The sequence below is a fragment of the Equus przewalskii genome, chromosome 22 (genome assembly GCF_037783145.1).
Source record: "Equus przewalskii isolate Varuska chromosome 22, EquPr2, whole genome shotgun sequence".
NCBI lineage: Eukaryota > Metazoa > Chordata > Mammalia > Perissodactyla > Equidae > Equus > Equus przewalskii.
Window position 1 is genome coordinate 18,512,013 of NC_091852.1, and position 12,717 is coordinate 18,524,729.

The 12,717-nt window shown below is 36.8% G+C and overlaps 1 protein-coding gene across 18 annotated transcripts in view; it reads left to right on the plus strand.

Moving 5' to 3' along the window:
• Nucleotides 1-12,717, plus strand: part of TRPM3 (transient receptor potential cation channel subfamily M member 3) — a 502,828-nt gene that overhangs the window by 370,036 nt on the left and 120,075 nt on the right. For all 18 annotated transcript variants that reach the window (XM_070590426.1, XM_070590437.1, XM_070590427.1 and 15 more), the window contains one exon: nucleotides 9,363-9,435. In XM_070590426.1, the coding sequence (XP_070446527.1) occupies nucleotides 9,363-9,435 (73 nt within the window). The remainder of the gene's footprint in view (nucleotides 1-9,362; nucleotides 9,436-12,717) is intronic.

Sequence of the window (12,717 nt, forward strand, 5' to 3'; positions counted from 1 at the left end):
AGGTGTGGACACGGCACCGCTTGGCAAGCCATGCTGTTGTAGGCGTCCCACATATAAAGTAGAGGAAGATGGGCATGGATATTAGCTCAGAGCCAGTCTTCCTCAGCAAAAAGAGGAGGATTGGCAGCAGATGTTAGCTCAGGGCTAATCTTCCTCAAAAAAAAAAAAAAAAGACCCCTTTTCCAAAAAACAGGAGCCTGAACCCATCCTGGTGGTTAGTGGTGGTGCAAATAGAGAAGGGACAAGAGCTGATCCTGCTCATAGCTCCTCTGCTTCAGGGTGTGAAGGCTGCATTCTCAACATACGCATGTGCCTATGTTTTCCACTACCATGTTGGTGCAACCAGTTTCATAAGAACTGCCTCCCTCCCCCCAGCACTTCCCCTAAGGGGACTGGAGGCCATTACAGCAAATCTGGCAAATCTGGCTCAAGGACAACACAAGCTTCCTTTTATTTCAACTAGATTTTATGTGCTAAAAATACTCATTTCTACATAAGAGGCAATTTGTGACAAGACCAAACTTCTGGAAATCTATCCTAAGGACAGAATTCTAAATGTGGAATAGGATTCATACATAAAGATGTTCATCACATCATTATTTATATCAGAAATTTAGACACAGTGTAAATGTCCAACAATGGAGGTAGTAAGTGAGCCAAAACACATCTACTGAACAAAATACTCTGTAGATATTGAACATAATGTTTTGAAGAGTTCCCAGTAAAGAAAATTGCTTGGTTATAATGCTAACGGAAAAGAAAGTGAGAATACAAAATAGTATTTCACAAATATGCCCCCATGGACATATACACATATACACACTCTGCCTATGGAAAAAAAAAGAGAGAGAGATGGAGATGTGAAGGAAATATAACAAAATATCATGAAATTAAATGAAATTATTTTCATTTGACTTTTTCTAAAGTTTCTACAATTTTTAAGGACCATCATGGATTGTTTTTATAAGAAAGAAAATTGGTTTTCTTGCATTTGAACCAGTAGGCTTCTAGCTTCTGAATCACATTTCTTGGAGGGAAAGACAAACTCTAGTGTTCTTAGATTAAAGTGGGAGAGACAAACTCTAGTGTTCTTAGATTAAAGTGGGAGAAAGAAAAAAGGGAGTCAAGGATTAGAATCAAAAAAGCAAAACCTCCTCCATTCTCTGGCTCTCGTCATTAATTGCCAAGTTGTTCTTGCATGAATGTCCCTTGAGAGAGCATGAGGTTGAGTGGCAAGTTGGGTATGCTTTAATCTACCAGACAATCTATTACTAAAAGTAACCTAAATTGAATGGTTTACTAAAGGTAGAAGGAACACACTTTTAAAATGAACTGGCAAATCCACTGTATAGTAAAATATCCTGTGATAGTCAAATAATCACCTATTTTATCTAATGTGTAAATTCATACATGACAGTCTTTATAAAGTAGGACACACTAGAATTATATTAGTTTCATCGCATTTCCATTTCCATAGCATCATTTTTTATTTTTATCTCACCTCAAGATGAAACTGAGTCTTGTTCAAAAATACTACATAGAAAGTCAATATATAGTTTATGTGAACTTATATTTGAACTTCTTTGATATTAATTTTCTAATAAAAATTTTGCATATCACTTTCCACTGATGTTTGGTTTGCCCAATTCCAGGTGTGTCTGAATTTCCTCTGATCCCCTCCCGACCCGCACCGCCATGTAAATCAGCATGTTCATTTCTAGAAGCCAGTACCTTCGGCAAAATGTTAGCTTTAAGAATTTTGCCAACCAGAGGGAGTTCATTTTCTCAAATGCTGGAAATCAAATGGGAGTATATTTTAGGTGCACAGTATCTTATTCATCAGGCTGTGTCGTTCTCGTCCCATACCAAGTCACCTTTGATTGGGCCAAAGCGAAAACTGAAGCCAGAATCTGCTTTAAGAACTGTCATTACCAACCAGGATTCGTGTTTAGATCCCTATCAGGAGTCTTGTATCATTCAATATCTTGATGAACATGGATTTTTGCATTTTCTATTAACCACTCAATTGTTTCAAATTAATTTCAATATTAATAACTCATCAGGGAAATATTCTGCTAAGCTGGTGATTTTTTGAAGTCATTGCATTGTGATGATTGAATTACTTATGGGTCTAATTCTCTCCCTCTCTCCCTGCTCCTATTTTCTGGAAGCATGTCTCCAGATCTTAGTAAAAAAATGAAGGAGTAAATAGGAAACATTTCAGAGATATTTCTTTTAAGGAAGTTCCAGATGTAGCATGTTTAATGTTCTTAAGCCTATTGGTTAACAGTATTATAGGTAGACTTTTCTAAATTCCTAAAAAATCATAAGATCTTTGCTGATTATCTATTGGGTAGCTATGGGATTTCTCTAAAATTCTCAGACATGTTGCAAACCACCTGTCAAACTCAGATATCATCTTTTGCATTTCTAACACAGCATGACATGATTGTGGAATGTTCCTTTTTATTTTTGATAGATTCATCAGAGTGTCCTTGCAGCTTATAGATGTTTTTCAGTTTAATAAAATGGTTATTTTCATCTTCAAAACTTGCCTCGATATCCATGTCTACTTTCACATATTCATTGCTCAGTATGACATAAATATAAATCACAAATTAAGCTAATTAATAGACATCTTGAAAGGGAGTCAGTTTAATTTTCCCAGTGTTTTTTCTGTATTCTCATCTTGTTCAACTATCAGACCTGCTGGGTTTTAGAAGTAGGAAGTCATCATCAATTCAGCCACATCTACTCTATTTTGTGATTTAGGTGGTGAATATACTTAGGTGGTAAATTTTGTTATTTAGGTTTGTTGCCCAGAAACTGAACCAAATTATCTTCAAACATAAAATTACCTTTCCTAAGTTATTTCCATACTTCTGGATTTTTTTTCATTTCTCTGTAATATATTCTTGCTTTGAGTCTTTTTCTCAAAAAGACTGGTTTAATCTACATGGCACCAAAATTTCAAACACTATGGTGAAACATACTTTTGGGCTGATTGGTGCTACCTATATCTCAAAAATGTCACATTCACGCTAAGCCTCAATAAATAATTTCTAAAGCTCAGGCAGCTCCAGTTTTTATCACATAATGTTTGACTAGGTGCTTGGCAATAAAATAGTGTCCAGTCCAGACTCTTGTGTTAAAGTTAGCTCTTAACACTTGAAATACACTCTTGGTCTATAGCCTAATAGGCCCATTCACTTTAGCTCTGTTACCATTCTTGTGTGGAATGTGCTACTTTTTAATTTTTGGTTTCTCCAGACCAGTTTCCTAAACACAGCCATTTGGTAAAATTCATCCTCTCAACAAATATTTACTGAGCAAGGACTAGCGACCCTGCCTGCAAATGGACCTCTCTTTCATACAAAGAGGCAGACGTGCAAATAAGAGCAACGAAAGGTTAAAGTGGTATACCAGATAGCCTTACAGCATATACTGGGGGCACAAGGAGAATTGAGGGTTCCATCCTAATGATACAGAAGGGCTTCTTCAGTGGCACATGTCAAATGAAAGGCTTGTAGTTTGTTCACCAAGCAGAGGGAAGGGCATTCCAAAAAGAGGGAAGTGAATGAACCAAGACTAAGAGGATAGAAAAAACATCAGGGGCCCTGAAAGGAGGAAATTGTTCAGCATGACTGGAGCATCAGGTGTGTGGGGTTGGGTTGTGACAGTGGTGGTGGGAGTGGCAGCAAGGGCATGGCAATGAAGATGTATCAGCAAGAAATAAGACTAAGGAGATAGCCAGAAGCGTGATGATGTTGGCATTCCTTGAATGCCCTGCTAAGAATTTTTAGCTTTGTGCCATAGGCAATGGAGGCCACTAAAACATTTTAACAAGGAGAGTGATATAATCAGGAAGGTTGCTTGACTAGGCAAACAGAATGGAAGGACCAGAATCAGGGAGGCCAGTAGAGAAATGACTGTCGTAGTTAAGATGCTACAGGCTGCACAATAGCTGTGACAGTGAGGATGGAGGAGGAGGTAAACATGAGAAGCCCTACTGTGCAGAACTTTTCACAGTCTGACATACCACATACTGACTTACTTTCCCTCTGTCTCCCCTCACTAGAATGCACTAGAAGTAGGCACCATGGAGGCAGGAGTTGTTTGTCAGTTTTATTCACTGCTTTACGCCCAGCACCTAAATAGTGCCTGGCACAGAGATGCTCAATCAATGTGAATCCCGTGCATGCAGGTGATGAGGGTGAAAAATACGACACCCTCATTTCCGACTTTGAAGGGGGTACAAAAGGAGAGGAAGAATATGAGCCGAGAAGCTGGTGGGCAGACAGGCTGGAGGGGTGGAAAACAGGGAAATCATGTCATTTTGAAAGATTCAGCTCTCCTTCAATGTGAGAATCAGAATTCCATCCAGACTAAGGCAATTTGTCCACAAGTGAGCTGAAGATATAAAATGTCAAACTGAATTTGGGGAAATGTTTGGTTTTTTTTTTTAACAAGATGTTTGATGTTTGTTCTTTTGAATCTTGAAGTTCACTTTAATCTCCCTGTATTCCATAGTGTTTTCCCAAAATAACCAACAATGTCAAACAAATCTGAGAGTTACTTTTAGTGTACACGTTAAAAATATCAATTTTATAATAAAGGAAAATCAAACTTTATTTACTAAATCATTCATAGAACAATTAAATTAATAAATTCTATTTCCACCTAATTTAAAATTTTTTCTATTAAAATTCACATTGGTGAGATTTGATAGAATGAGCATATGTGCCTGTCTCCCTTCCTGTACCTCAAATGACAATCAAAGGCAAAAGGACAAAAACAAAATATATTTCTTAAATGAATCCCTTTCAGTGCTCAGCGTGGAGGGCGATGAAAAAAGATACCATATTGGGAGACAAGAACTTTTGAGTAATTCCCGGAATATTAAAAGCAAGTAGAGAAACTAGAGTTTCCAAATCATTACAGGAGAAAAATACATACTACTGTGAAGTTGAAAGTTATGTCAGTTACCATACAGGATCGAAATAAACAAAGGCAGGAAATAGGAGAGGCCCTGGGCGCAGAAACAGAGCGATGAATTAAAGAACGTCTCTCAGAATACGTGGGCCAAGAAATTCCATATCTACAAATTTTGTTCCACAGATACACTCAGCCATGTGCACGCAAGGGTATTCCTGCCGTGGAGTTTATAATAACAAAAGACTGGGGACGACCCACGTGTTCATTAGCAGAGGACTGGTTAGATAAGTCAGGCGCATGCATATCATGAAACATTAGGCAGTCAACAAACAGTGATTCACGTCTCTTTGCGGCTGAGTGCGATGGTCTCCAGGATAGATTGTCAAGTGACAAAAGCAAAGTGTAAAACAGTGCATAAAGCTTTCCACCACCTGTGTAAAAGGGAGACATATGTGTACTTCTGTTTATATAGGTCTGGAACAATTCTAGAACTGGTAATACTGGTTACCTTTGTTGAGGGATGCTAGAGAACTGGTGACAGAAGTGAGTGATGCACTTAATTTTCACCATATATCCCTTTCTACTGGTTGGGAAATTTTGTTCTGCCATGTCCGTATATTATCTATGCAAATATATAATATTTCTAAAGGAAAAAAAAGGTGTAGAAGGGAAATATAATCTCAAAAATTGAAAACATAAAGATGGAAGAAATAAGACAAAAAAATCAGTAATCATATTAAATGAAGCTGGATTCTCTTCTGCCTTTAAGAGAGAGATTCTGATTAAGTTTTTGAAAAAACATCCAGCCTTGCTGTTTATAAGATACACACCTAAAACAAAACGACCACAGAAAAGTGACAAATGCCAGATGGAATAATATAATATATCACACAAAGCATAATCCCTCATAAAAGTACATGTGGCAATTACAATATAAATATAAAACAAAATATAATACAAAGCAACAGCATTAAATGGAAATATTATATGTTGCTAAAAAGTGCAATCCACAGAGAAAAGATTGAACCTTTGTACATTTATAAAAAGCTTCAAAACATACAAAGCAAGGACTGTTTACTTTCAAGGAATAATTGTGAAGTGATAATCATAATAGGAGATTTTTACATGTTTCTCTGAAATAAGAAATAAGTAAATATGTAGAGTATTTGAATAAAAACTTAGAATGTGTAATCTAAATCTATAACTCTATACCTAGCAGATAAGAGAATATACACTTTTTTCAAACAAAATAGCACATTTACAAAATGTTACAAATATACGTATATATACTTATACACTCTAATATTAAAAACAGCTTTAACTAAGAGAAAATCAATTGCAGATATTTAAAAATGAATGAAAATGACACAGCACATATAAAAATACGTGAGATACATAATCTGAACTGCGTTTATTAGAAAACAAGAAAGAATAAAAACAAATTGAACATGAAGTCAACATAAAATTCCAGATAGAAACGCTAGGGAAGCAAAAATAGAAGAAATAAATGGATAAGGATAAAAGCAGAAAATAACTTTAAATTATAAATAATAATATTGATCAATAAAATGAAAACCTGATTCTTTAAAATGACCTTAATTTTGATCGAGTGAGAAATAAAGAGGAATGAAAAAAACTGCCATATAATTCTCGGTATAAAGGAGATTTTTAAAATAATAAGAGAGTTCTATGCACAACTGTATACCAAGAAATTTGAAAATCTAGATGAAATGTTTGATTATCTAGGAAAATATATGAATTGAGTCAAGGAGAGGCAGAAAACAGAAACTGATCAGTAACTGTTGAAAAAATTATAAAGATGATCAGCCATCTATCTCTAAAAATGATCCAGTGCTAGATAATTTACAAACGTCCTACAAAACCTGCCAAAAGCAGAATTCCTTTGTTACGTAAACCGTTCTGGACATAAGTAAATAAAAGCTTCCCAATTCATACTGAAAAGTTAGTTCAACCCTAATACCAAAACCAGGCAAGACTGGTGACACGTACCAACCTCACTTACAAACATAGTTGCAAAGATCCTAAATAAAATATTAGCAAATAAAAGCCAGTGTTGTTTAAAGAATAATACACCAAAACTAAGGAATTTGATATTAACCTATCATACTCCAAAACTACTATTTTGATTTGTATCTTTTTTATTTTTCCTGAGGCAGACATATAAATTATGTAATTCATATTTTTAAATTTTTTAATTTCAAATAAAGTTTTAGAGTAGTGATGGAGATCTTATACCTCAGGTCAGCTCAAGGCAAAATTATGAAATAAATTTCGTCTTTGGATCCTCCAATCTCCCCTTGGTGCTTTCTTTCCTTATTTCTGGGGTCCTTGGGTTCTTCAACCTAAGCACACCAGGGTGGGTGCATGGACAGGTGGGTAGCCATTCCCTCCACATTAGTTTTCCAGAAAAACTGCAAAGCCCTGGTATACTGTTCCATTTCAGTCTCCTTGACAAACAACAGCACACACATCCATGTATCCACCGCCCCGACCCTGAAATTCTTCACAATTTACAAAAAACCCTACACTATAAACTAATCCCCTCTTCAAATCCATTCCTAGGAAATCCTGATAATCTTATACTTCAGGGTAAATTTATCTATTTGCTGCCTCAGGAGAATTTGCATCTCAAATATGATCTCTAATTAGGCAGTGAAATTTAGGCATCTGCAGAACAAGTAGGTCAAATGTTTAAGGAATTCCGTTGGGTGACTAATTTCTGAACTTTTCTAAAACAATGGGCTCGGATGTTATCCTGATTCTCCTAAACTCACTACCAGCTGAGTACACGATAATACCTTTCAGACCATAGCCAGCACTGGTTAAAGAGTTAAGTAACAGAGTCAGCCAAAATCCCACTTCTGCCCCCTCGTTCGTTCTCCATTGGACCTCACATTGTCTTCCCAATTCCGGCACCCCTTCCTGAGCTCAGAGCAGAGGAGAGCTGCCTCTCATCTACCAAGTGGATTCTGTGGGGGCATCAATAGTCTTTTGGGAGAATGCCTCATGGCACTTTCGCCAAACCACTGCTGTGCTGGAGCAGATTCTGTGCAATTCTAATGGAGTTGGGGCACACCTCCACTCCACAGGCCTTACCAGAGATCACAGCTCTGGCCCATGAGCCAAACACAGCATATAGAAGGATTTTTTCTGCCTCTCTATATTTTTTACATTTTTGAGTTCAAACGCCTATAAAAGAATTTCAACTTGCAATCTCTGCCTTACTTTCACCCCAGGCTCTGACCTGAGGACATAAACAGATACAAAAAAGTTAGGCAGCTCCCAAGTCAGGTGCTCATGTGATCTTGTTCCTTCTCCTCACTTCTTCCCAATGTTTAAGGCACGAGACAAAATGATGAGAACTATTGAGTTCCTTTCATAGCTGTTCTTGTAACTCACTGATTAAGGCAACTGATTAATAATCTATGATTCTGTGGCTATTCTCTCCATCATAGTGGCAAAACTTAGAATTATATATTAGCAAATTCTACAAAGTTTAGTTCCTATGTTGTTGGAAATAAGCAAGCACTATCATTTTCCCACTTTACAGATAGAAAAACTGGAAGTCTAAAGCAGTTGAGTACAGTAGTAATTCAGTGTAGATATTCAAATAAACTTTTGGCTCCCTTAAGTAGCTTCCCTCTGACTTGGAAAAAAATCTTCATTATCGTTAAGCATTATTGGTAGACTTTGTATTAATCCAACATGTAATAATCCTTCTCTGTGATCTCTTCACTCTCCTTCCCATTACTCATCCCCAGAGAATACTTTTCTTCCCTGGATTACCAAAAGCAAAGATGTTATTGTATTGTCTGCTTTCCCCTTCTTACAACCTGGATGTACTGCTAAGTTATTCTCAAAAGCGTTCAAAGTTATAGAGAGGACTGAAGGATCTAGAGGCATCACAGTGTTGAAACTCTTGAGTACCCATCGCTGAGGAGTAAATGTAGTGATGGCTATATCGCACACACGCAAACACGCATGCACACACAGAAAGTGAGGCCATTTACTGAATGAAGGGCCCACTAACTAGCTATTTTTAAACACGATTTCTCAACTCATAGCTTACATTACGGCTTACACATTTTTGTAAATCCTGCAAGTTTAATTTTAAAACTGAAATTATAGAAGAGGACATTTTCCTTGGTCTCTGGTTTCTCCTCATTGTAACTGTAATCAACACAATTATCTCAGGTGGTTTCTGTTAGAAAGCTATGGAGGCATCTCCCTCTTAATGAATTGCAGAGCCCTTTAATTGAATTCTTGCTATATATGCTTTCCCTGTGGTTAAGAATCTACTTTATATATATATTAAGATCGTCTGTGTTCAGATATGGTCTTATTGATTTAATTCCTCTTGGGGGAAAAAAATGCCTTGCTAATGGTCACCTTGTCTCAAATTGCAGATTACGGTATTTCGGATGGGATCAGAAGGACACCAAGACATTGATTTAGCTATCCTGACAGCTTTGCTCAAAGGTAAAAGAGTTTCTGTGTCCAGAGAGTGCAAAAATAATTTAAACGGATTAACACAGCAACCTTACGTCTCCTAATAGTGGATATAATCCCAAATGATACCATGACACATCCAATTATTGATAACATAAGGACCTCTCCAGCAAGACACTTTTACTGCTATTAAATTATCCTGTAATAGACCTGTTACAGTGTGACTCAACTTCATAAAGCTTAAATATACAATTCATGCATTCCATTGAATCATAAAAATAATAAAGCAAAAGGCTAATGTAAGACTCTAAGTTACTGAGGTTATTTAATAATTATCATCTTGTCTACTTTTTAAAAACCATTAAATATGGCAGAGATGATAGATATAGAGATACAGTGATATAATATACTAAAATTGGAAAATCAAAACCATTGAGAGGAAAGGACAAAGAAATAAACCAAAATAATTAGGCTACTGTAGCTGTTATTATTGAGCATTAAATTTAAGTCTAAGCAGCCTGGAGTTGAGGCAAAAATAGAAATGCCCTGGGTTGTATGATTTGCCTTTTAAGGTGAGTGTTTCTCCTGTTCTCTAGTCCCAATATTATAAAGAGTTCTCAGTACATCACCTCATCCTTGGAGCCATATCCAAGAGAAGACCAGTTTCTTCCAGGCTCTGCAGATCAAATCTCACCCTTAATATCCCTTAATAGGTACACGACATTTGACTAATAATTTTCAATATTGACGTAAACAAAAGGAAGTTGCCTCTGTTCAGCACTGAAGTGAAAACTGGCATTATAAGACAAAACAAAGCCACAAACCTTGTTGAATGTGGTTCTGAGTTAGAGATGTCTCCCACATTCTCCCCGAGGCCCATCATGTATGCCTGCTGAGGCATTTATCACATGGCTGGTCACAGCCTGTTTGTAGGTCTCCCTAGACTCTAAGCTCTGTGAGGGCAGACACTGTGTCTCGTCCATCATTGCTTTCTCAGCGCCTTGCACAATCCCTAACACATGGCAGCATTCAATCAATTTTTGTTGAATAAATGAAGGGATGAATGGATTACTCAATGATTCAGTGAGAGATTCAGCATTTCAAAATTAAAACTCAGTATAGCAACCATTTTATTCTAATTTCCACTCTACTTACCCTTCTTCTACTACTAATGGTTTCTTAGTACCCATGATGTGGTAGCCACTATGCTAAGTGCTAAGCTTTTTGCAAATACTGTAAACATGAATTGTTGCAACAACTATGTCATGTAGGAGCTGTTTTTAATCCTCATTATAAAGATGGGGTACGTGGAGCAAGAAGGGGTTAAATAACTTGCTCAAGGCTACCATGCTAGTTAATAAGCCTGGACTCAGATCCAAGTATATCTAACTCTTCACCATATCGCATGTGATCCCTTTGACACCAGAACCTGTTTATCCTCTTCATCTACTCCCCGAGTGTACATACGCACATTCGTTCAAGATCCTGATCACACTTCAGGAAGTTCACAATCCTGTGAAGTGTATCATGTGTCCTAGGTTGAGAACCTCTGCTCTAAAGCATTTCATTCCAGTGAACTAAAAACTACATATGTGCATGAGAATTAAGGGACCATGCAAAGGCTGAAACACCAAGCATACTTTGGGCCCCATTCTCCATTTATCAGAAACAAAATTAAAAGTTTGAAGCTAGTAACTATCTGATATTTGCCATTTGTATATCAAAATAAGAAAAAGTAATAAAGCTGGTAACTAACACTTATCGAGGACTTGCTAAGTGCCAAAACCTGTTACATGCATTCTATGTATAAATTCATTTAATCTTTACAACAGTTTGATGACCAGCTTATTACAAGGACCATTTTTTAGGCAAGGAATTTGAGTCACAGAGGAATTCAGTAACTTGCCCAAAATGAGCTGACCAGTAAGCAGCAAGACGGCCTGACCCTATAGCCCTCACTTACATGTAGCATCAAGGCATCCTTCTCCCATTGATAATAAGTTGAAGGCCACATTTATCACCTTGAACCAAAACTCACAGCAAATGGAGAAGTGGCCCAATCATTGGTTAAAACATATTAACCATTGTAATATCTTCTACTGAAGAAATTTTCTTCCTCTTTCACTAATTTGTGAAACTTAAAATTGTGCTTTACCTTTGGATCGCTCGTAGAATTTATTTGTTGTAATACAGAATATTTGTTTTCTGACTGTTATGTGCGTGACAGACCATATGAAATAGATTTTATATTATAACCAAGTAGTTATACATGTGTACTTAGAAAACTGAAATTAAAGTACATGAAATAATATTTACATTGACTATATGCAATGAAATTGAATACTTTCTATTCTAATCTAATGCTGATTCTATCCCACTAAATTGATTTTACGACCCACTAGTGGGTTATAACCTGCAATTTAAAAAAACACTGCCATAGAAGATCAAAGGAAATTATGATTACTCTAAGAAATTAGCATTTCTAATCACAATAATGAATATTATTTATGCAGCAGTTGATGCTAATGGGAATTTATGCCATTAAAAGATCATGGTTTGCCAACTCTATTTCAAGAAGGCTTTTCAACACTCTCTGATTTCGACCCAGTTGATTTGTGAAGGGTATTAAGCATAAGACTCTTCCTGACTTCCTTAGAGGCCAAGAGCATACTTATATCAGTTTCAAATTCTTTAGTTTGTTAAATTATTCTATATATTTGTTTAAATTATTCCTGGGCACATAACATGGTTTAACGCTTAATTTTTACAATTATACTTAGTTTTCAATTATCCACTGCCTGAGGAATCTTGGTGCAGTCCAGTTTTTATTCTCTCCATCATCTGAGAAAACCAGAAGTTAGATAGGAGGAGTAGGAGGAGAAAGTCATGACACTAACCACTGGTCCATAAATCCAGAGCCTGGGGGGCAGCGGGTGGAGTACAGATAGGAAGGAAACTGGTGGCTATAGGGAAAATATTGCCCCATGTTTCTAATCCCATTGGGTTTGATTTTCTTCAGGATCTGCATATATTAAAGGAGGCAGTTTATATGATACAGACATTAGGTATCTGTTCAAAAATGACGAGAGAAAGAAGGAGACAAAAAGAATGCTGTTCTAGAGATCTAAGAGGCCCACGGTTTCTTCAAAAGCTGACCTGGGGTAGCTTTTGAGAATAAGTGATGTCACATATCTTTCACATAAAGGTGACAGCTCCCCGAGAGTGGTGGTCTGAGGCCAGAGACTGTCCTCTCTCACCCTTCTCCTTTTCGGTTCTCCCCCTCCCCGCTGGACACACCCAGGGGAACCAAGG